General features: G+C 47.3%; 1 protein-coding gene across 1 annotated transcript in view; it reads left to right on the top strand.

The window, feature by feature from the left end:
* Nucleotides 1-4494: 4494 nt before the first annotated feature.
* Nucleotides 4495-25767, top strand: part of LOC148509062 (NLR family CARD domain-containing protein 3-like) — a 67022-nt gene continuing 45749 nt past the window's right edge. The window contains exons 1-4 of the mRNA XM_088443609.1: nucleotides 4495-4583; nucleotides 7774-8098; nucleotides 10979-11065; nucleotides 25092-25136. Of these exons, the coding sequence (XP_088299735.1) occupies nucleotides 7774-8098; nucleotides 10979-11065; nucleotides 25092-25136 (457 nt within the window). The 5' untranslated portion in view covers nucleotides 4495-4583. The remainder of the gene's footprint in view (nucleotides 4584-7773; nucleotides 8099-10978; nucleotides 11066-25091; nucleotides 25137-25767) is intronic.

Here is a 25767-nt window from a genome sequence, read left to right as displayed (position 1 = left end):
AAAACCGGCTAAGGTTTCCCCTATATTCCTGTAACTAGCACCAGGCTGAACCAGCTGGGGGGCTTATACTATAGCAGGAACATACACAGCATGGGGTCTGCCAGCGTTACCGTAAAACCTAGTCAGCCAAGGGAACAGGAATTCCTTGGAAAGTGGGGACCCCCAAAATAGAATGGGGTCCCTCTTCCTGAGGAACTACAAGCCCTGTACTTTTCTTTGCATCACTGGTGGCGGCAGGTGTGGGGTTAATATTGTAAAAATAGACCGTAGTAGTGTTCTTTACAGTGGGACTACAGAACCCAGCAAGACTGCCCCAGTTTGCCGGCACTTTTGGAACAAAAAGTGCCTGCTGGCACCTATAGTCCCACTGTGAAGAAAATCTTAAAATGATGACAGACGTGGACACCTAAGGGGTTATTATCTTATTTTAAAAAATAAATAAATAAATCTATACTCGCTAACCCTTTGGATTGGATTCTTCTGGGTCCATTTAGGCACCTAAAAAAACGCAAACCTGATTACAGCCAAACACGCATTGTACATGGTACAGTGCCTAACCTGAAATGACCGGGTCACTCTCAGTCATTCCCTTAAAAGTTAATTGGGAAACACTGATTGGCTGAGAGAGCCATTCCTAGTCCTCTCTCAACCAATTAGCACTTCTACCAAACTCGCCTGCCACAGGCAGGTCTATTGTTTGGGCGGGTTAGCCGTCGTTTTTGTGTTGGTTTTTGGTCGGATTTCCAACTGACCTTTAGTAAATCTCGATTTTCAACAGTCGTCTATGTAAAAGTATTGATTGTTGGTCCGATGTTCTAAAGTGTTCGAAAGTCATGTTTTAAATGTCGACCTGTCATCCGGATATCTAGATCTACATATTGCGCGTAGTATGCTTGATGTAATGGTGTCATGCAGCGCTGCAGAAATGCTGAAGAGCTGCGGTGCACAGAAGTGCAGGTGCAGCAAGAAGACCCAGAATGAGGTAAGTGTCTGTGGGCTGAAGCATGAGGGATCCAGGGGCTGGAGCTGGAGAGACACTGTGAGGCTGGGATGTAGTTAAGATAAGATATACAGACACCGGAATCTCGATCACTGTCAAAATTCCGACCGTCGTCAAAATTCCGACGCCACAATCCTGAATAAGATCAGGATAGTGGCGTCAGCTTCCCGACTGCCGGAATGCCGAATGTCCGGCCCCCGGGTAAGAATCATTGTCCCCGAGGATAGGAGGGTTAGGCTTAGGCACCCCCGGGGGAGATTAGGGTTAGGCATCCCTCAGGGAGGGTTAGGCTACAGGGAGGGTTGGTTAGGGTTAGGCACCACCAGGGGGAGGTTAGTGTTAGGCACTAGAGGCGGGGGGGATAGAGTTAGGCACCATTAAGGGAGAGGGGGAGGGTTAGGGTACTTACCTGCCCTGTCGGGATCTTCATACATCAGGATGCAGCTGTCAGGATTTGAACCAGGCGGCTATTGAGCCGCCACTATTTTATACCAAACCTGTGAGGCAAGCTGGAGCAAGAAAGGGGGCTGGAGAGACAGAAGGGGACTGGCTAGAGCTGGAGAGACAGAAGGGGGCTGGCTAGAGCTGGAGAGACAGAATGGGGGCTGGTGTGTGCTGGAGAGACACAGGGGAGCTGAAGAGACAGAAGGGGACTGGCTAGAGCTGGAGAGACAGAAGGGGGCTGGTGTGTGCTGGAGAGACACTGGGGAGCTGAAGAGATAGAAGGGCGCTGGCTTGAGCTAGAGAGACACTGGGGGTTTGACAGATAGAGGGGGCCTGGCTAGAGACGGTGAGACAATGGGAGGATGGAGAGTCAGAGTGTAGGGAGTGGCACCAGCATCTATTTTGCCTCCGGACACCTGGCATGAACTTACACCCTTGATGTAGTTGATTTTCATGTTTAGCTTAGGTTGCTTACTTGACTGTTTTAGAAAATGTTAGCGATATGCTTCCTTATTCTACATTCTTCCATTTATGCTTATCGGGCCTGATTCTGAGACGGGCACATGTTCAAATGTGGACTGTGTATGCACCAAGGGCGTAGCTATAATGGGTGCAGGGTGTGCGGGGCACACGGGCCCCTGGGTCCAGGGGGGCCCACACCGCACACCCTGCACCCATAGGTAATTATACTTACCTATCCCCCGGAGACCCGCTCGTGCGCTGCAAATTCTGGCATGAAGCCAGTATCTACAGTGCTCTGTGCCGCCGTCAGAGAGGAGGGGCCCAAACAGAGGCTGCACACGGGCCCCCTCCTCTCTTAAAATGCCCCTGGCATGCACTATGGGCTTCTTACCGCACCAAATTCATGGAGAGGGATCCCAGTGAACCCTCTCTTTCCCCCACAGCTTGTGCATGCACTATGGGCTTTATCTTGGTGCCGTCTCAGCTGTCGGGGATGCCTCCTGTCAGAATACCGACAGCGGGATCCCGATGATTGGTATCCCGACAGGGGTCAGGTAAGTGTACTTTCAGAGCCCATGTTCCTGCATGTGCAACTTTATACATGCCGGCGATATCGTCGCCTCCTGCAATGCCATCATGGCCGCTGATATCGCATTGCAAATGCGATCATTGATAAATGGGCCCCTTTGTGAGGCATTGGCTGGGTTACACCACCACTGGAGAGCCAGAGGCTGCAGGCTTCTGATATGATGGAGACATAGGATGCTGAGGTTATCGCCTCCCTATATGACACAGGGCAGAGTTTACATTTGCTTATATTTTGCATTGAAGCTAAAGGGGCTTACGTAATAGGTTGCGAACTGCAGACGCTGCGGGAAATCCTGCGAGTATTCCTGTCTTTTTAAAGCGGCACTCATTTCAAAGGCAAAACCAGCTTGGTTTTGCCTTTAAAATGATTGCCCTTTAAAAAACGAAGGGGAGACATGCAGGGGTTTCCGCAGCGACTGCAGCTCACAACGTATTCATAAGCGCCGTAGTGTTATGGTGCGAAGCGGCCTCTTGGACGCTCACATAGCTGTGGGTTACCACCCACAGCTTATGCGAGCGTCCATGATGATGGTCAAGACCATCGCGACCATCGGGCTTGCGACGAGACCCTTGCGGTAGGGTCTCATTGACCGCAAGCCCTGGAGTGATTTTGGCTCTATCAGAGCTAAAATCACTCCCACTGACATCACTAGTGACATCACTAGTGATGTCAGTGGGGCCGAACCCAGACGGTAGGCGTTCCCATGGGAACGCCTCCGTCTGGGCAGCCACGCCCCTGGCACGCCCACCAAAGGGGGCGTGCTGTCACTCACAATCGACAGCACGCCCCCTTTGGTGCGAGACCCATAACGACGGCTTCCCCGTCGTTATTCAGGTCTCGCGCATGCGCACGATGGAGGCGCATCTGTCGTGCGCATGCGCATTTGGGCAACATCGACCCGCTTGCGAGCGCTCAGCGCTCGCGAGCGGGTCTGAATCAGGCCCACAGTACGATAAAAATGCACGATTTGAACGATAAAAATATCGATCATATCGTTTATATCGTGCATTTTTTGGTACCTTCCAACCACCAACGACCTGCGATGCGGGGGCACGTATGAACGATAACGATATCGTCCATCGGCTGTGTATGCAGGCCAACCTGGTCGATATCGTTGATCGTAGGTCCGTGGCCCGTCATTGGTGGGTTGGTGGTGTGCTGGATGATCGATATCGATCATCCAGCACACCGGGAAGGTGCAGGGAGATCGTTCAGCAATATCGTTATCGTTGATGATCGTCCCGTGTGTATGCACCATTACCGGGATGTTTCTCTGCTGGGAATGTATATTGTGATATACGTAGTGTTATATCAGCCCCCACTGTAGCCAATGAGCAGACTCTGGGCTCTGCCTGCTAAAGCCGTACCACCTCTCCATCATATTTATCTTCCATACCAGGCCACGTCCCCCAAAAGAGGGTGAATTGTTTTTTTAGGCCTTTCCAGGACCATTATAATAGCTGTAATAGCTATATATAAAAACATTATGTAAATGTTCATCGTTTAACACTACAATATTTATGTGAAATATTGAATGTCTAGTTGTATCAATAATTCATCTGTGTATTAGGAGCAATATATGCAACTGGCGAGTTCTCATCTCCTATAGATGTTTATGCATAACACTTCTCACAACATAATAATGAATAACTTAAAAAAGGAAGGGATTTCCACTGCCTGTTCCTAGCTCTCAGTGTATATATATATATTATATATATATATATATATATATTTTATTGGCAGCTATGATATTTATTAGTTACATAACTTGAATGGAGAAGCTGCTATTTTATTGCATGCTAAATATATATATATATAATATCCCATTGGCTTACCTGGTATCTGCTAATGACACAGGCACCAGAATTACTGCACAGAGACCATGAGTTGATTGGAGAATGTATATGATGAGGGTAAAAGTCACAAAGGGTGCAGCCGGCTGTATATCTCTGCTTGGCTATTTCTGTGTACAGTAGTTAAACATTAATTAGCTGAGGAAAAGGATTTGTGCTGGAGAATGGTCGGAGAGAGACAGCGAGAAGCACATCTCCACCGAGGGTAAACTAACTCTAATGGTGCCTGGACAAGGTAGGTCTGATTATGTATAGTTAGGGGCGTAGGGGCAATCACAAGCTGATGTCATGGCTGTAGTTACCAATGGTCAGTAAGAGTGCTATCTGTCAGTAAGAGTGCAGTTAGTGGCTGTCGGACCTTCCCTGCGCCTCCTTTCTACCTTTGGCTTTCTGGGAATATTTGATGTAACAGGTGCGGGTTGCTAATAATAAATATGGGGGGGAGGCAGGAGCGTATCTATAATGGGTGCTGGGTGCAGTCCAGGGGGGCCTACGCCGCACACATGCTGCACCCATAAACTCTTTATAATTTCCTGTCCGTTGTCTCCAGTAGTGTTGCTCTGCAGTGATGGATCGGCGCTGCAGAGCAGCAAACGTCAGGGGGAAAATTGCGACTGCCATTTTCCCGGTGACTCGCGCATGCACAGTACTGCTGTCCCCGGGAAAACAGTGCTGGCGCCATTTTTCCGGAGACCCGCATATGCGCAGTAGATTCTGCCACTAAGCCAGAATCTACAGCTGCACCACCTTGAGAGAGGAGGGGGCCCGCACTGAGTCTGCACACGGGCCCCCCCTCTCTTAAAACGCCCCTGGGGGGGAGATGTACTAAGCTCTGAAAAGTGATAAAGTGGAGGGTGATAAACGACCAACCAATCAGCTGCTGTCATGTTACAGGATGTGTTTGAAAAATGACAGTTGGGAGCTGATTGGTTGGTGCTTTATCACTGTCCACTTTATCACTTTTCAGAGCTTAGTACATCTGCTTGAGTTTTATGTGCCTGATTCAGCTTGGATCGCTATTACGATCGCAGCTGCGATTACGCACGCAGTTTGAGTGCGATAGTATGCTAATTAATTGCGATCGCTATGCCGCCGCAGCACAACACAAGGACGTCCACCTTACCTTACACACATCCATAATGTTTAGCAAAACTGCGAAAACATCGGTACCATCGAGTCCCATCGCAGCCTTACGCACACTTGCACAAGGTCAGTCCTTACTCAGGAATTGCTAACTGCAGCGCACGCTATGAGGCTTCAGGCTGTGTACAGCATCGCAGTGGATAATTTATGCACGCCCCTGCAACGGCATTGAAACGCACTGGCACGCCTGCGTTTCTCCGACCCCCCCCACTCCCGTCACCACCTGCAAACGGCACTTCCTGTCAATCACTCTGCAATCGCAGTGACCGGTTCGCGCACGCGCACTGCGATGCATGCGCAAAACGCAACATTCGGCCGATTGCGTGCGTATTAGCAACTGCGATCCAAGCTGAATCAGGCCCTAGGTTATTACCAGTGACATTTCTGCATGTACTGTAGATTAAGGCAATCTGGGGCACTTTCATGTATGTTCACTATGGGGGTCCCATAGGCAAACGCAGGGGGGGTTTCCATCTGCCTGGAAACCCCCCTCCCCAACCCACACCATGACCACAATAGAAATAGTAATGTAATAGAATTTTACTAGTGCTGCAGGTTCTTCACAGTATCACAAATGAAATCATTAGCACCACCAGTGCATCTTTTAATTAACATGTATCAGCTAGTAATAAATAACCTGTGCACCAACTAGGAGATCTGGAAAACATGCACTGTTAGGGATGTGCTGCTATAGAGCCCAATATGTACATATATGTCCAGGGCAGTGCTAGGTTCTTCTGCTGCTCCCCCAGACTCCCGGACTTACTCCCATGCCCTGGAATGGTGCCCACATCTAACATAATAACATTCAGCTCAGGCAGGATGGCCCTACTGCCCCATCTAATGGCTTACTGTGATTGCTGGTCCTGTATATGCTGGAATTATGACACACAATATACTTTGTATGACGCATATTAAAGCTGGATAAGTGCTAATTCTACCCTCTTCATGGACTGGCCACACTCACTCTAAAATCAAGCATTTGGAAACCCCCCCTCTAGAAATCCTGCGTTTGCCACTGGGTCCATTAACAAAGCTTTGGAGAGAGATAAAGTGTAGAAAGATAAGTACCAACCAATCGGCTTCTGCCATGTTACAGGCTGTGTTTGAAAAAAATGACAGCTAGATGCTGATTGGTTGGTACTTATCTTTCTCCATTTGATCTCTCTCCGAGGCTTAGTGAATAGACCCCTATGAGCCCACACCGAACACGTGAGCTTGTCTGTATAGGAGACATACATCACACTGCGCTCCACACTCCTGTCTTCTAGCCTTCTCCATGTAGTGCAGGATGGCGCTAGATGGGGGCCCCTAGGCAGCAGCAGGCTATGGCAGGATACAAACTAGAGAGAAACATTTGCGCTGCCACCTTACCACATTTAGAGGTCTATTTATCTTTATTTGCGGCATATCTCCCCCAAAATACACCCATTTTTGGCGGATACCCGCAAATATTAAGGATCCCCGAATGTATGTATTTCAGTCGGCTGCCGAGTTACTAACCGAGTTTGGCTCTGGCAGCTGGCCCCAGCAGCTAACGCCATCTTCAGGTTTATGGGGAAGACGGTAAGCGGGGTCAAATTGGTTAAGAGTTGAGAAATCTTAGAAGACTCCAGCCAGTGTAGCCTCTTGTTACATTCAGAGAAGCGGGGATGGGTAGGGCAGCACACTAGTGCCCAGAGTCTACTGATGTTGCGGTGGCCAACCGGCCGCGTCAGTCGGCTGCCGGGGAAAGAGGAGGTGGCCCCGGACCGGGAATGCACACGGGCCCTCTCCTCTCTTAAGACGCCCCTGATGGAGTGTGTCACCCCAAAAGAAGCATTGAAGGTTTTGTCGTCAAAACAAACCTTGTATGACTTCAGTGTCCCGGTTTTCTGTTTAAAAATAATTGGAATCCTATCCGTAGACTCTGCCGCAGGGGTTCCCAACCACGGTCCTCAAGGCACACTAACAGTCCAGGTTTTAAGGATAGCCATACTTGAGCACAGGTGACTTAATTAGTACCTCAGTTATTTTGATTTAACCATCTGTGCTCAAGCATGGATATCACTAAAACCAGTGAGTGTGCCTTGAGGACCGAGGTTGGGAAACACTGATCTATATAATCTGTTATAGTGAACAATCCATAAAAAAATGGGTTCTCTATTCTAATCAATGACCTAATTATTGTGTCTGATTAATACATTTGTGCCAATATACTATAGGAATATGTATCTGACCGCCCACTATAGGCAATCCTTGTACCTGTGACTCCTCACTGCCGGCTCACTTTCTTGCTGCAGATGTCGGTGAAGACAGAATGTCTCGCGAAAGTCCAGCACTGCAGATCACGACTGGCCGAATGGATAGAGCAGAACCCGGCCGTGCTGCTGAGGTGGCTGCACGACGCTGGGGCCTTGTCCCAGAAGACGTATTTCAGGCTCTTGGAGTGTAGGCCGGAGAGGAACCAGGTCATCTCTTTGCTGGACATTATGCTGAAGGACGAAGATAGTTGCAGGACCCTCCTACAGGTCCTTCAGCAGGTTCAGGAACATTACAGTCCAGAGCTCCGCAACTGGCTGAGAGACACCTTCCCTATCATCTTCAAGCAGCCGGCAGATGCTATTGGTAGGTGTATTCTCTCAGTGACAATGCATTAATGGGCTCCACTATATATTCACAACATTAGTGCAGGGGTAGGTTACCTGTGGCACTCAAGATGCTGTGAAACTACACACCCCAGCATTCCCTGCCACAGTTTTGCAGTTAGGGCATGCTAAAACTGTGACAGGGCATGCTGGGATGTGTAGTTCCACAGCAGCTGGAATGCTACAGGTTATCTACCCCTGACTATATTGTACTTCTAATAAAAACCCCAACTTAACTCCTCTGCTTTGAACATTACAGGTGCTGATAGGTATTTGTAGCAGGCTGACGGGGAGATGTATCAAATCTTCCAAAGAATGGAGTTGACCATACCAACCAATCAGCATCTAGCTATAATTGTACAGAATGTACTTGAGAAATCTTATCTAGGAACTGATTGGTTGCTATGGTAAACACACCCACTGGTCCTCTGTAGAATGTTTCAGAAATCTCCCCTATGTCAGAGATGGGCAGCCTGTGATTCTTTACATGTGCCACCTTTAAAGGGCTGAAACTTAACCCTAATTTCAAAATAAAAAAAATTAAAAAGTGATGCAAAACAACCTTAGCGCTCATTACAAATTGCCCCCACATGCCCTACAATTGCCCTCAAACCCTCACAAGGCCCCAGACTTCCCCAAATGCCCCTCAGATTTTCTCACATGCCTTTCAAACCTCCCCACATGTCTCTCAGACCTCCCCACATGTCTCTTAGATCTCCTCACATGGTCATACATGCCCCTCAGACCTCCCCACATGGCCCTTAGATCTCCTCACATGCCACTCAGACTTCCCCACATGTCCCCTAGATCTCCTCACATGCCCCTCAGACCTCCCCACATGTCCCTCAGACCTCCCCACATGTCCCTTATATCTCCACACATGGTCCTACTTGCCACTCAGACCTCCCCACATGTCCCTTAGATCTCCTCGCATACCCATCACACCTCCCCACATGCCTGTAGATCTCTTCATATGTCCCTCAGACCTCTCCACATGTTCCTTAGATCGCCTCACATGCCATTCTGATTTCCCCACGTACATTAGATCTCCTCACATGCCACTCAGACCTCCCCACATATCACTTAGATCTCCTCGCATACCCATCACACCTCCCCACATGCCCGTAGATCTCTTCATATGTCCATCAGACCTCTCCACATGTTCCTTAGATCGCCTCACATGCCATTCCGATTTCCCCACATCCCTTACATCTCCTCACATGCCAATGACCTCCCCACATGTCCCCTAGATCTCCTCACATGCCCCTCAGACCTCTCCACATGTCCCTCAGACCTCCCCACATGTCCCTTATATCTCCCCACATGGTCCTACTTGCCACTCAGACCTCCCCAAATGTCCCTTAGATCTCCTCACATGTCACACAGACCACCCCACATGTCCCCTAGATCTTTTCACATGCTCGCACATGCCCCTCAGACTTACCCACTTGTCCCTTAGATCTCCTGACATGCCACTCAGACTTCCCCACATGTCCCCTAGATCTCCCCACATGCTCCTCAGACCTCCCCACATGTCCCTCAGACCTCCCCACATGTCCCTTATATCTCCACACATGGTCCTACTTGCCACTCAGACTTCCCCACATGTCCCTTAGATCTCCCCACATGTCACACAGACCTCCCCACATGTCCCCTAGATCTTTTCACATGCTCGCACATGCCCCTCAGACTTCCCCACTTGTCCCTTAGATCTCCTCACATGCCATTCTGATTTCCCCATGTACATTAGATCTCCTCACATGCCACTCAGACCTCCCCACATATCACTTAGGTCTCCTCGCATACCCATCACACTTCCCCACATGCCCGTAGATCTCTTTATATGTCCCTCAGACCTCTCCACATGTTCCTTAGATCGCCTCAGATGCCATTCTGATTTCCCCACGTCCCTTACATCTCCTCACAATCCAATGACCTCCCCACATGTCACTTAGATTTCCTCGCATGCCCCTCAGACCTCCCCACATCCCCTAGATCTCTTCATGCCACTTAGATCTCCTCACATGCTAATCAGACCTCGCCACAAGTCCCTTAGATCTCATCACATGCCCCTTAGACCTCCCCACATGTCACTTAGATCTCCTCAAATGCCCCTCAGACCTCCCCACATGACCCTTAGATCTCCTCACATGCCAGACTTCACCCACGCCCTGGTTAATTTACTAAAAAAACACTTTTACACTACTCCTGCAGATGAATGAGGGAGAGCACATGGTGCAGAATCCTCCCCCTCCTCTGAACAATTGTGCTGCGTGATCACCCCCTACTTTAAATTCTAGCAAAAGCTGAGAAACACCCAGGTGGGGAGCACGGAGCTGATGGTCCGCAGGAGAAGGAGAGGCTAAGGAGGCATGGGTAGCCACAGAATGTATGTTGGCAGCAGGGATTTCCAACATATAGAAAAGTGGTCGAGTCTGTAATTTTTTACAATTATGAGGAAAGTACTCCTTTTGCAATTGCAGTAAAAGAGGAGGGTGTAATGAAAATGTATCTAAACAAAGTTATTAAAAAATAAAATGTAAAATATAGAGTGGTGCAAACAAACTTCTATACATTTATCTGCTGGGGATATCATGCTGAATCACAGAGATGCTGTACTACTGGGGCAGCTGACAGGAGAGGTACAGTATAACCTAACTGCAAGGTGCCGCTCTAAATGGGTTAGATCAGGGTTGATTGGGGAAAGGGGCCTAGATGGGCAGAACTAAATGATGATTGGCACTGGGGCTATCAGTTTAGGGCTGGTCTTGTGTTACTACTAACGTTCCGCTTAATTGCATACATGAAAAATCGATTCATTAACTTCATCAAAAACTTAGCCTCAGCTCTATAATTACAGACATAGAAAAGCCAGAAAAGAAGAGCACCTGGGCCAGGTTTATGGGCGGGATGAGACGAAGAAAGAAGTACAATATGACGCCAGCAGGTAGGTTCACACCCCGACTTCTGCTGTATGCTGTGAAATATTGTAACTGCTAACGGTGACTATCCCAGAGGTGAGGAGATACAGGGCCTGATTCAGACCCAGTTGCGAGCGCTGAGCGCTCGCAACCGGGTCGATGGTGGCCCACTGGGCATGCGCACGACGGAGCCAGCTCCGTCGTGCGCATGCGCGAGACCCGGATAGCAGCGGGCGCTCCGTCGCTCCGGATCTCGCAACAAAGGGGGCGAGCTGTCAATGGGGAGTGACAGCTCGCCCCCTTTGGTAGGCGGGCCGGGGGCGTGGCCGGAAAAACGGAGGCGTTCCCATGAGAATGCCTACCGTTTGGGGGCGGCTCCACTGACATCACAAGTGATGTCAGTTGAGAGCTTCCAGCTCAATTTGAGCCGAAAGCTCTCTGGGGCTTGTGGGCATGAGACCCTACCACAAGGGTCTCGTTGCAAGCCGGATGGTCACGATGGTCTTGACCATCGTGACCATCATCATGGCCACTTGCAATAGCTGTGGGTGGTCACCCACAGCTATGCGAGCGGCCAGGAGGCCACTCCAAAAAAAAATAGCCCGGCCCTGATTCAGAGCGAGTGCTCTGTCAGAGCGTCCGGCTCTGAATCAGGGCCACAGTACCCACACATGTGACATCACATCTAACTGCGCCATTGATGCCAACTTAGGGTTATGTATTAAGCACGTTTCCAGACATTTATGTTCCTTATACTTCATTAGATGCTCTATAGAAGAGTGAAAATGAAATTAACCGAGACTTAAGATACATAATACTAGCCTCAAGTACTTACCGTCTCTGGGAGACGCAGAGGGGTGTATGAAAGAAGAGGTGGGTGTGACCTAATAACGCCAATCGCATAATTTAGTGGGCAGGGCATGATGACGATAATTACATTAAAGTGCCCCAGCCCATTTACGTGAAGAGACCTCTTCGTGTATAAATGAGGTGCAGCTCATACTGTAAGTGCAACCTGTACCGGTCAGGCTCTTGTGGCGCCTGGTGCTCAGGAGATGGAGCTGGGGAGCTAACATATAAATGCAGTATAGGTATGGGCGTGCAGTTACAAGTTAATCATGCCCCTTTCAGATGCATTTCATTATGAGGTAGACAGATCTTAAAAAACATTAGCCGCGCTGTGACGTTTTACTCATAAATACGAAGGTGATTCAATAAGTTACCTCTCACGTGTGTGATGTTCTCTATTTCATTCTAATTTCCCACCAGACCAGTGCAGTTAGACCACTGCTTCCCCTCACGGCCAATAGACTGCCCCACATATCAGTCATACTGTCCCCACAGGGGCTGACTGGGGCTGTAGGTCAGCCCTGGCAGTCCGCCTTGTGTGCTCGCTCCTCAAGGGGGTGTAGTTGTTTCAAGGGAGCGTGCCGCCAGTCACGGGGGCCTGGCCTCGCGACATGCCCCGTCTCTTCCCGGCCAAGCACAGCGCACCGGCCCATCACTGCCGCCACCCTTTCCGTCTTCCCGAGCTCATAGTGATAACAGAGCCGAGGGGTGGAGGACGGGGGACACCTCTGCCCTCCTCGAGCCGGCCCTGAGGCCATCGGCCCTTTTGCCATTTGCCAGAAGTGCCTGTTGGCCAGTCCAGCCCTGTGTCACAACATCGGTTGTAAGATGGCGGGGCTGGTGGAAACATGGTCAAACATTGAGGTGCGTAGTTTGATCTTATTTCTGTGTCTAACGGGCACATCAGCAGCTGAAATGCTTCGCCAACTTGTCCAGGTGTACGGTGCTAACGTCATGTCACGGAAACAGGCCTTTCTACCATACTTATTGAACCACCCTCGTCATTTGGATTTGAGTGTCGAGGATGATTTGTATGGCATCTTATCTAGAAGATACGTATTGATTATTGTGGCATGCAGACCCATCTTTTCTGAAACGCAAATAGGCATCTTTGCAATTCACCCATCAGGCCCTGTGTTCTAGCGATCAGGAGGTCTGGGTCTCCTGTGACTGGATACGTCGGCCCATGTCTATTCACTGGATCCGTGATCTGTCATTGCGCTCTTAAGCGCCCGGCTGCCATTACTCCACCTTATCCATATTGGCTTAGAGTAAAGTGCTGACCAGGCTGATGAAAATACGCTGCTGGAAGTAAAAAGCTGGCAATGTGAGAATACATCTATTTTAGGGTCATGGACACCCCAAGAAAAATGAAGTAGGTTTTAGAGTGTAACAATTCATCATTCACATCACATGGGCTTCCAACAGGATACGTTCAATATCCCGTTACATGGGATTCCGGCGGTCAAAATGCCAGCGCCAACATCCCGACCACCGGATTCTCAAAGGTAAGTAGCGAGGTTAGGGGGAGGGGTAGGCACTAGGGGGAGGGTTAGGTTTAGGGTGCGGGAAGGGGGAAGTTAGGTTCGGGCTCTAGGGGGGGAGGTTAGGTTTAGACACCGGGAAGGGAAGGTTAGGGTTAGGATAAGGAGCAGGTGAGGGTAAAGATACCGACCAACAGGTGTCGGTATCCTAACCTTGTTGGGATGCCGACGTCGGGATTTTGAATGCCGGAATCCAGAACGCCGGCATCTCATACCCATCCCCTTCTAACATATTGCAGGTATTACTTTATACAGAAACATGGCATACTGTACATTAAGGATCTAATTTGCTCTGCAGATCAAGATAAGTGGTGCTGTGTAGTGTCGTCAATATCCCTGACTGGTAAAAAAAATAGTCCACCAAAACAAGGCCATATCTCCTGAAGCCACGCCCATTTCAGACAAGGCACGATCAATTTGGGCAAGAATAAACCCCTTTTGGAACCGGAACCATTCCTTGAATATCGGGCCTGTTGCATGCACGTGTGTGTATATACTGGAAGTTCCATTCAGATTCAAATTTTTCAAAGTTGTTTTGCTACACATTTGCCTCATCCCACATTGGAAAAGTGCCGTGGGCGTGTCAGTGAAAGAGGTTACGTTCACGCCCACACAGCCGTAAGCATAAGGCGCCGTGGTCAAACAACAACTTTCAGAGGGGTTCCCAAATATGCGGCAGGTGTTTTCTTCATTGCACCTGACATAGGGTTGGTGCAAGTTTCGGTGGTGCGACCAATGGTGGCGTATAAGGACGGACGAATCGATTTTACAGCATGCACGGGCGCTAAAAGTGCGCGTCTCTGTCCTTGTACAATTGGTCAGCCAGATGTACACAAGGGAAGGATTTTGTAGTGGCATTTGCGTAAACTTGAAGACAGGCGACCGCCAATAGACGCTACTGCGTGCCACAAAGAATCAGCCCCATTGCCTTGTTAAGCTATTGGGGCTTATTCTTACACAATGAGTAAAATTGTCAGCCAAACATTCAGCTATAAAAACAGCCTGGATTAGGTTGTGGGTGAAGTGTTGGAAAGTAGCAGATGCTTTGCAGAGGTATATGACCAAGTGTTCATATAATGCTCATAGCCGGTCCAGAAGGCTGTTTTCCATTCATGGACGCCCTCATTAATATGAACAGGACTGTAAGTTCTTCTGAGATCCAGCTTTTTAGCTGAGAGGAGTCTTTTGAAGGTTTCCTGAGAAGAGAGCATTTTATATCCTTGTGTGCGCTATTGTTTAATTATCAGCAATCTATGCATGCACATAGCGTATGGACTGTCTTTTCAACAAAGAGGATCGAGGCAATGGTAGGTGAGGATGACGGCCTAACAATACCTTTCCAAGATTTTCCCTAATGTAGATTTATAGCATAGAACATTCAGGTTCTGACATTTGGGTACTTGTGGCTGAAAGGAATTGTAGTGCCTGGTATTTATTTAAATTAGTCGCCCTCCTGCCAATCAAAGTGGGTGGTTTAGACACACCCACGTCCCTTGCTTTATAAAGGGACCCTGTCCTTTGAATGCCGACTATGGTCCTGATTCAGAGGCGCTCGTTATTTGCGCGCGCTCGCTCTGAATCAGGGCGGATTAAAAAAAAAAAATCCGCCTCCAGGCAGCTCGCATAGCTTGTGCGAGTGGCCTGGCGATGGTCACGATTATCGCGACTATCGGGCTTGCGACGAGACCCTTGTGGTAGGGTCTGGTCCACCGCAAGCCCCAGTGAACTTCCTGCTCTAATAGAGGTGATAGGGGTGATCGTGATGTCAGTTGGGCCGCCCATAAATGGCAGGCGTTCCTTCGGGAATGCCTCCGTTTGTGCAGCCACCTCCCCGGCCCACCTACAAAACGGGGCAAGCTGTCGATCAACATCGACAGCCGCCCCGTTTTTCTGTGAGCCCCGAGCGAGTGAAGTTCTCACTCGCACCGGGGCTCGCGCACGCGCAGTGTGCATGCCAGGCATGCGCACTGCCCGACCATCGACCCGCTTGCGAGCGCTATGCGCTAGCGAGCGGGTCTAAATCAGACCCAATGTCCTCTGTAATGATTGGCCAATTCACTCTGCGGTGGCTGGCCACACCCCCTCCAGTGACTGGTCACACCCCTGCTGGTGGCTGGCCACACCCACTCTGGTGGCTGGCCACACCCCTTGAGCTCGGGCACTGCATTCCTCAGTGGGCCTTCATGGCCCAGTCTGACACTAGTTATGCTTACATCCGGGGCTCATCTTTTAGGAAAGGAGATAACATCCTACACAAATGTGTTAGATAAGATATGTACTGGAGTTAAAGGAAAATAATGACTGTGGGCCTGATTCAGAGCCGGTCGCTATTTGCGGTCGTTCGTTCAAAAAAAAGGGGTGGCTATTCAAATGAACCGTTTGCTCTTTGCGGTCTGTTCACGCCTCTAGGTCTGAACGAGCGAACAAAACTTGCGGTCGTTTTTTGGGAAACTACGCCCCCTGGCCGCTCGCATCCTACGTCATGTCCGCTATTTATTAGATTAATCGAGTACATCGACCAGGGTATGAACTGCTCGCTATTCTTGTGGTTGGTTTTTGCTACCACAATTTTGCGAGCAGTTCTGGCTATAAAATAACCCAGTGACGTGCTCATTGACGCTGCTGTTTTAATTATGCATACCCATAAAACGCCCATTTTGACCTTTAAGCACGCCTGCGATCGGATCTCCACTCCCCGTTTTCAAGCACCTTCCCCTGTTACCACCCACATACGCCTCTTTCTGTCACTCAAATTATCAGGCATTCGCTATTTTGCGAGCACATGACTTTCGACCGCACTGACTGGTTCGCGCATGCGTATAACGATCCGTACGCATGCGCAGTTGGGCAAACATCGCTCGGAGCGAACGAGCGGCCGCTTATGAGGGCCTCTGAATCAGGCCCTGTGTGTACTGCATGTAGGTTTCTCAGGCAGGTGCAGTTGATGTGTCTGTAGATGGGCTGGGTAAAAGCAGATGGTGGTACTGCAGTGTGTGGAACCTGAACTTGATTCTGAAGCTCCTTGTAGGTCATTAGCTGATTGTATAAAGCCTGTGCTTTGCTGGGAGAAGATAATCAGAACTTTAGGGAACTTTAGGGAACTTGTGTGGCTATGGCACGTGGACATTTAAATTAATTATAATGAAACTTGCTATAAAGTTCTGTGATATCTGCACATGTTAGACTGAGTGAAAGCTCAGGATTCAGAAGAACGATAGGTGCACCATAAAGTGAGCATTTAGATGACTATACTGTGTTTACTGAGCTTTAACTTCTGTATTTAGCTACTGACATTAAAAGCAACATAAAAAAACAGGATTTCTTCCTATGCATGCCTTTAGGGAATATATTATGAAATGGATTGAATCTTTGTGATTTATAGCGACTGCTTGCCATCAACAGGGAGAAACTGACCCAGGAAACTTACACAAAACAGAAACATGCTGTAAAAAAATAATGACCCAAGGAGCTTACAATCTGTAGACGGAATAAAACGAGAACATGAATCTCATCGCTTCCACTTGCCAATCAACTTGCTCCAAAGGTCTAGCAGCACTGACTGATGCACCTGCAAACATAGAACTCATCTGTGCAAATACCTGAACACCCGACCCACAGAGCTTACAGTTGGTAGGGAGTCCAAAGGAATGCAATCCTAGGGCTAGACTGTAGACAACACAGAAACAAGCCACAGAATAAGAACTGAACTACAGAGCTGACAATCAACATGGAAAATTTTGCCAACAGAGTTCTACAAATCATAGACTTTGCAATTAGTAGGAAATCTGACCTGTCGCATTATGTCTAGCATGAACATTTGAACTGAAACAAATGAAGTTTGGTTTACAGAGAAGTCGGTGGCCGTGTGCCCTTTGGGTATTATGTAATTGTCTTCCAACATACAGCTATAACCAAAGGACAACTTCGCCACAAATGCAGAGGAACTCCTCAGACGCTGTATCGTACCCACATGCCCCGTAGATCTCTTCACATGTCCCTCAGACCTCCCCACATGTTCCTTAGATCGCCTCACATGCCATTCTGATTTCCCCACGTCCCTTACATCTCCTCACATGCCAATGACCTCCCCACATATCACTATTGCTGAAATTGCAGCAATTATCACAAAAAAACTTGCCAATTTCATGCCCCTGAGCAGAAAAGCCCGGCCGGTTACTTTGTACCCACCCTCCTTAAGGCAGTCTATTATTGTCCACTGGACCAGAAGTCAGGGACGCACTTAGGGGGCGTTTCCAGTTACCCGGAAACTCTCCTTGCTCCTATATGATCTGATGTCTTGTAGGAATCTCCCAGTTAGTAAATGAGCTAACGTCTAGTACTTTTGTATTACTTGGTTTAAACTTTAAATGTGAACGTACAAGAGAAAGTAAATGATCTGGTTGGGAATTTTAAAATGTTTTCTATTAATTGTGTATTAATTGGGTGTGAGATGAGATTAATACTAGCTTTGTAGAGTAGTATTAATGTGGTAAAATGGGCGGATTTATGTAAAGGGGATAATGTTAAATATTAATATGGGGTATTACATTATTGTATAGCATGTTGTACTTTGTGCCTCATTTTTTTAAACATTTTATATTTATCTACATTTTACTTTACTAATTTTAGTTCTTATATCGGACTACTGTATTATTGTTTAGCTTCTGTTATGCATGCAATACCGAATGAATTGTTTTGTTATGTGATTCATATGGACAACGGCACAGTACCACTTCTCAAAGGTCATTATCAGCAGCTGTTTATGCATTGATGAGTGAATTTCTATTGTTCTGTATATTGTGCAGGTAGGTTCTTCTTATGCAGAGTTGTAGCACTATGGGTGGCTCCATGCTTCCTGTTTACCCTGCCCCCTCATACTGTAAAACCAACCCTGGTTCTACCGCTTAGAATGAAGTGCCGCCACTTGTATGACGCACTGACTGTTCCCCGCCATGTCTCTGCTATCACACTTCAAAAGCTGACAGCGAATCACAAGCAGTGATGTTGGTGGAGAGTCACATGACAGATATTCATATCACCCAAGATCCCTCATTTCAGAGGGATATTTCCTGAATTGAGGAACCTACTAAAGAGGACAAGTGAAGTTACCCATAGCAGCCAATCAGCTCCTGGCTGTCATTTATCAAGTATATTATATAAAATGATGACTAAAAGCTGATTGGTTGCTAAGGAAAACTTCTCCACCGGTCCTCTTTAGAAGATTTGATATATCACCCCCTTAGGGATGGCCATCGGGGAGATTACATCAATGGTTACCATTGATGGCTATATAACAAGTGGCCATCGATGGTTAGCACCTATGCAATGGGTGACCATCGATGGTTTCACCAACCAATGGTCATCCCTGTTCTTTGACTGATTGACCCGTGTGCCAGTCAGAACCTGTGGGAGTTGGCTTTGCAGGTGTCAGGGGCGGAGCTATGCACCTTGTTAACAAAAACAACAACTTTTGGTTATGCTTTGCCATCGATGGAGGGAAACCATCTGGTCCTCCCCCATCGATGGTAAAAGCATTCTCCATCGGCCATTAATCCCATTCCTACTCCCCCTCTGCCTTGCTGCTCATCTAATGTACATGTTGAGAGTGCCTCACGTTCCCCAGTGCCCTACATAGCACCTGGCACTGGTGCGCATGGTACTGAACGGGTGTATGGAGGGGAGTATGGGGGAGCCCAAATTCGTGGTCTCCCAGAATTGGAGACATTAGTAGGAGCGCGGCTGCCATTATCTTGTAGTGTGGACACAAGTGCCTTTTCTACCTTTCCGGGAGTTCAGGTAGTTTCCCATTAATCTGGGAATCTCCCGGACATTATGGGCCGTATTCAATTACGCAGCGAAAAATCGGAATCGACGATATTTTATCGCCGATTACGTCATTTTCGCATGTTTTAATTATCCCCGTATTCAATTACAAGACTTTTCGCCGATGCGAAAAGTCTTTGTAAAAAAACGGGGATAACTTTTGCAGAATTGGGGTTTAGGGGTGCAGGCTTAAAAAAAATAGCCTGCACCCCTGGGAATGTCATTTAAAAATAAACTGTCAAAAAAAGTAAAAAAAAAAAAACATCGGGACATCCCAAAAAATGTACTTTCATTTAGGGAATACACTTCTAAAATAGCCAATTTAAATTCAGAGGGGTTCCCAAATATGCGGCAGGTGTTTTCCTCATTGCGGGAGTAGCGGCAGGTGCATTTTTGCAGAATTTTTAAAAATCATTTTAGGGACTTAAAAAAAATGCTTACCCCCATTTTCATGTACCCCAAATTTGATAATAATAATAGTTATTTTTACCAAAAAAAAAAAATCTAAGTGCTATTCTTCACCCCTTCTTCATAGCCACAAATATGAACCTGCCGCGGCAATTAGAAACCCCAACTTCCTTCAGCAGGTAAAATTGGGGGTACCCTTAGTGATCCCCCATGTCTAGACACCTTTAGGGGGGTCCCTGGAATATTTCCCGAAAATTCCTGTTTTTTGGTTATACTTACCTTTCCGCCGGCTCCCGTTTTCGGTGATTTCTAATTGAATACGGGGATAAAGCGGGCACACACCCGATACTTTATCCCCAGAAAACCTGCGATGTGGAGCAAAAAGTCCAGCATGGACTTTTCGCTCCTAAATTGAATATGGCCCTAGGTATCTGTAATACATAACTTACCTTAGATCCTGGACAATAGTCTTTTTTTTTTTCAACATTGAATTTACTATATTGGCTTATAGACGCTTTCTTGTGAGTTTTACTGAATACATTGCTGTATATTGCTGTCTTCCTTTACTGCTCTTCAGCCATGTGTTTACTGTTTATATTGTCCAAGCAAAGTTGTTTATTTCCATTGACAGCAGGTACACTATAGCTCTGCTATGAGCAAAGCCGCCATTAAAAACACACACCCGTAGCTTCAGGTGCAGAAAGGCAGATTAAATATAGTTACATTTTCACGTCTCTTCCAATCTTTAGCTACTCCAATTCTACAGACATGAAATCATGATATCTCTTTGTAGGGGATGTTTGCAGTGTGCGCTGGCTCTGTCCCCACCAATACTAAGCACACATTACACCTAGAGTTATTGTTGTCACATCTGAATACAAGCTGTAGGTGTCATACAAGTACAGTACACGCAGTAAGTATACACTGAGGGCCTGATTCAGACCCGCTCGCGGTTTGGCCCCTGCGCATGCGCAAACCCCAGCGAGTGACTGAAGTTCAGTCGCTCCGGGGCTCGCTACAAGACGGGGTGGCTGTCGATGGTGAGTGACAGCTCACCCCGTTTTGTAGGCGGGGAGAGGGGGTGGCTGCACAAACACAGGCGTTCCCTTAGGAACGCCTGCCGTTTGTGGGCGGCCCTACTGACATCACTCGTGATGTCAGTAGTGGACTTCCTGCTCTATTAGAGCAGGAAGTCCACTCGGGCTTGCGGGAGCCGACACCCTACCACAGGGTCTCGTCGCAAGCTCGATGGTCGCGATATTCGCGACCATCGCCAGGTCGCTCGCACAAGCTGTGGGTGGTCACCCACAGCTATGCGAGCGGCCTGGAGGCGGAATTTTTTTTTAAAAAATCCGCCCTGATTTAGAGCGAGCGCCTCTGAGTCAGGCCCTGAGAGTCACAGACATCTCCTCACACCATACCTGAGGTTCCTCTGTCTCTGTAGACCCTGTAATATGTGTCAATAATATATGAAAATATTTTTCCACACCTACCTAAGAAAACAAAAGTGTTAAAGATTAATGTAAAGGATGCTTCAGTTAAAGTACAATAAACTACCTATTCACATTCATGTTGTGTTTATTGCTGGTGTGTTATCTGTGCTGGGATTAGGAGTGCAAGAATTTTATTATTAGCTAATCAGCAACTGCAATGTTGCAGAAGTGGCTGACGGCAGGAGAGAGCTTTACCAGCTTGCACGTACTCGAATATTTGTGGGGGTTCTACCCAGTGACGTGCGGTGAGGTAAATGGCCAGGAGGCACTGGCTACTAGTATCAGAGCCAGATTTGAACCTGAGGGTTCATGTGGGCATTATACAAAGGTTCAGTAGTATATAGTGCTGAAAATGTAGTTTTGATCAGGGATGTATGGAAAAGGTAGACATTGGAGGCAGTGCCTCACCTGCCATATACTTTTTACTCCAGAGTTTTGACTATAAAAAATTATTAGAATAATACAAAGAAGATATTTATAATGTTTTCTTTAATTTTTTTCTTATCATTTTTATAGTCAATGTTGGAGTATATCTAAGTATGACAGGAAAGGCTCTGCTAACCTGCCTCACCTACCACACATCACTGGTTCTACCACATTTCTCATATGTACCAAACTCTGGAATATATCACATTGGACCCGGTGGGTAACATATTATCGACGGTATGTACCCGATATTTGGCAGTATGTATGGTGTCGCGGATGTGATCCTAAGTACATCCCGCCCTAAATCATGTGTAATGTGACTGTGGTTACCATGGTAGTCATAATGCACTGTGAGAAATTCTAAATAATTAATAGCCTGACAAAACAAGGGAAACGGTAGTTGGCAAGTTTCTTATAGACACAGTGATCTGTAAGCCTGATTCAGTATTGATCGAAGTGCAACTACGGATGCAGATCGAGCGGTTGTTTTCCATGGCGCATGCATATAAGTTGCACTGCGCGTGCGCAGCAATTGTGGTCGCACAGAGGAACTTATCGCAGAGTGAGTGACCGGATGTCAGCGTCTGGGGGGTGGTGACGGAGGATTGGTCGGAAGAACGCAGGCGTGCCTGTTCGGTTGAACGCTGTTTCCTGGGTGTGCATAAATCAGCCACTGTGATTGCATACACAGCATGACGGCTCTCTGCGTGCGAGGAGACTTGCAGTGTCTGCGGCTGGTCAGACTTGCTGTAAATGCTGCATGAGTGGCCCGATGTGCGTCGATGGTACCGATGTTTGCACAGAACAGCGACATTGGACGGATGTACTGCCCTCACAATAGTCAGCAATGACCTCCTTGCTGCCAAATCCAAGGGCCACTACTCTCTGCTCATTCTCCTTGACCTCTCTGCTGCATTTGACACTGTAGACCACCCTCTCCTCCAGCAAATCCTTCACTCTCGTGGTTTACGTGGCATTGCCCTCTTCTGGTTGTCCTCCTACCTCTCTGATCCTTCCTTCTCTGTGTCCTCTCATGACTTCTCCCCCCCCCCCCACTTCCACTAACAGTAGGAGTTCCCCAAGGCTCTGTTCTTGGACCTCTCTTTTTCTCCCTATATACGTCCTCTCTAGGTGAACTCATAAACTCCTTTGACCTCCAGTATAATCTCTATGCTGATGATACTCAAATTTACCTTTCCACCCTTGAGCTCTCCCCCTCGCTCCTTACCCGTATCTCCAACTGTCTCTCTGTTGTCTCTTCATGGATGTCCCAGCGCTTTCTTAAACTTAACATGTCTAAGACTGAGCTGATCATCTTCCCACCCTCTTCCACTACATCACTTCCCACAATTTCTTTATCTATTGATGGCACAACTATCACCTCTAGCCCCAAAGTGCGCTGTCTTGGAGTTATCCTAGACTCCTCCCTCTCTTTTCCACCTAAAAAATATCTCCAGGATTAGACCCTTCCTCACCCAGGATGCCACTAAAACCCTCATCCACTCACTGGTCATCTCCAGATTGGACTACTGTAACCTTCTCCTAGCTGGCCTCCCAGTCTCCCACCTGTCTCCACTACAATCGGTCCTCAATGCTGCTGCTCGGCTCATCTTCCTCTCCAGACGTTCTACATCTGCTTCCCCTCTCCTTCAAGCCCTACGCTGGCTCCCCTTCCCCTTCAGATGCCAATTCAAGGTTCTTACACTCGCCTACAAAGCCCTCACCAAATCCTCTCCTACCCACTACTTCATCAAGGCCTTCCAGCTCTCATCCTAACCCACTTCATGCTCTTTCCTCCCTATCTTCCCCTTCTGTGTCACGCCTGTCTGTCTGCCCCTCCCCTTTAGAATGTAAGCTCTCACGAGCAGGCACCTCTTCCCTCACGTGCTTCTCTTTCCATTTTCTTCGACTCTTTACTCCCCATAAAGGCACCTAACACGGGACTGCCAGCTCCCAGCTGCTTATTGTGAGTGTTTAATCGCTATTGCAGCAATGTATATAAATTGTGGATAATATAAGGATAATAATAATAATGTAGCCTGGGCGTCTATATGCCGGCTGAGCTTTGGCAGGCATTAGCATATTTTTGCAGCTGCGTTCCGTAAAAATTCGTAATTGTGATCCGTACTGAAGTAAACCCTATGTTCAGAAAACGCACAGGGGATTGCTGCTTTAGGACCTCATTCAGATTGGATCGCAAGTCAGCAATCGCACGCACCTGCTTGTTGCAAAAAAAAAAAGCAAATAAATGCAATCGCAATGTGACCGTCGCACGATACAAAGATGCCCGCCAGCTTATAAAGCCACCCACCTCCCATTATACATCCGCAAGTCAGCAAAAAAAACATTGGTAACATCGAGCAACATCGGACCCATACGCACAGTTGTGGTTGAGCTTGACCTGACTCACAAACTGCGAAGTTTCCTGTCGCTATCTAGACCTTTGACTGCGTATGCCATCGCAGGGGCTGAATTATGCACGCCCCTGTAACGGCGTTCAAACGCACAGGCACCCCCAAACGCCACTTCCTGTCAATATGCGGTGCATTCGCGATCGCAGCGGCCGGTTTCGCGCACTCAAGCTGCGGTACGTACACATGCGCAGAAGACAAACATCGACTGGGTGCATGCGTCCGCAGACTTGCGATCCAAGATGAATGAGGGCCCTAATACATACAATGTATAAGATTAGAAAACAAGGAAGTTCCATGTTACGCATTCTGTGACTGAGCCCTCTCACAATGAGTCATTATAAGGGAATGTTTAACAGGATTGACATCAAATATAACTTAATGCTTCACTAGTCACCAAATGTTCAGATATGTTTTACAACATCATTTATATGTATATGTATGCATTTGCGTGCTTACTATAGACATGTGAGGGGCGACTTGGTGTTGTGAGCAAAGCAAACCAAGGAGTAAATTTGCACCTGGACAAAACTGTTCATGCTGCAATGTAAGAGCTGCAAATACATGTATTTTCTATGCAGGGTAATACTGGCTGCTTGTGCATGTGACAGCTTGTAGGCCCCCATACATCAGCAATTGATTGCAGCAATCGTGCAATTTGCAATCGATTGTGTATAAATATCTTTCCCTTTTTCAATCGATTATGGCAATTCTGCAATCTGCAATCGATTGATAAAGGGAAAGATTTTTATACACAATCGATTGCAAATTGCACGATTGCTGCAATCAGTTGCTGATGTATGGGGGCCTTTATTTTTACACTGCAATTTAGAGTTCGGCCAGACCACACCCCCGCCCAACTCTAATCTCTCTGTGCGTTTTATATCTGCCCCACCTGCAGTACAGCATGGTTTTACCAAGGTGCAAATTTGCTCCTTTCTTTTGCTTTGCTACCAACTCTGCATCAGTTTCTTAAAGTATTGAAGATGTATATTGTTTACATTCATAAGTAACAGAATACCTGCTCTGCACTTTGCTCTCACATACGATTCTGTAAGTAAACTGATAATTGTAAACATTCCATTTTTCTTTTTGCAGAACAACAAAATAGTGCATCGGCAGCTGGTCTGTCTTTGATGGACGGTACGTCTGGTCTGTTCCGCTTGCTCACTTGTTTTGCTCCCCAGGTTTGCTCACCAGGGAAATGTGACATGATTTTATATTGCATTAATTTCTGGTACGACTTAGTATGTTTTCACTGTTATACAAATCTAAGTAAACAAAATGGTAATAAAGGCTAGCTCCGCTCAAAACTTATGTTATTGGTTATTAGGTAATATTTGATAGTTCTATATACTGTATAATTTAAGTAGCATAAAGCTGGGTACACACTGACAGATACATTGGCCGATCAATTGATCGGCCAATGTATCTGCTGCCCGTCGGGAGGTGTGTACCCGCGATATATCGGTGAACGTCAGGGTTCATCGACATATCGCATTGGCTGTGCTGCACGGCCAATGGACAGATACAGTCAAGTGCATAAATATTGGGACATTGACAGAATTTTCTTTTTTTGGCCTCTATTCGCCACCACAATGGCTTTGAAATGAAACAAACAAGATGTGCTTTAACTGCAGACTTTCAGATTTAATTTGAGGGTAATTACATCCAAATCAGATGAACGGTGTAGGAATTACAACGGTTTCTATATGTGCCTCCCACATTTTAAGGGGCCAAAAGTAATGGGACTATCAACTCAAAAGCTATTTCA

Source organism: Taudactylus pleione, unplaced genomic scaffold, assembly GCF_031769625.1.
Source record: "Taudactylus pleione unplaced genomic scaffold, aTauple2 ptg000332l, whole genome shotgun sequence".
Classification (NCBI taxonomy): Eukaryota; Metazoa; Chordata; class Amphibia; order Anura; family Myobatrachidae; genus Taudactylus; species Taudactylus pleione.
The sequence above is the reverse complement of the archived record's forward strand: the minus strand, read 5'-3'. Positions and strand labels throughout refer to the sequence as shown.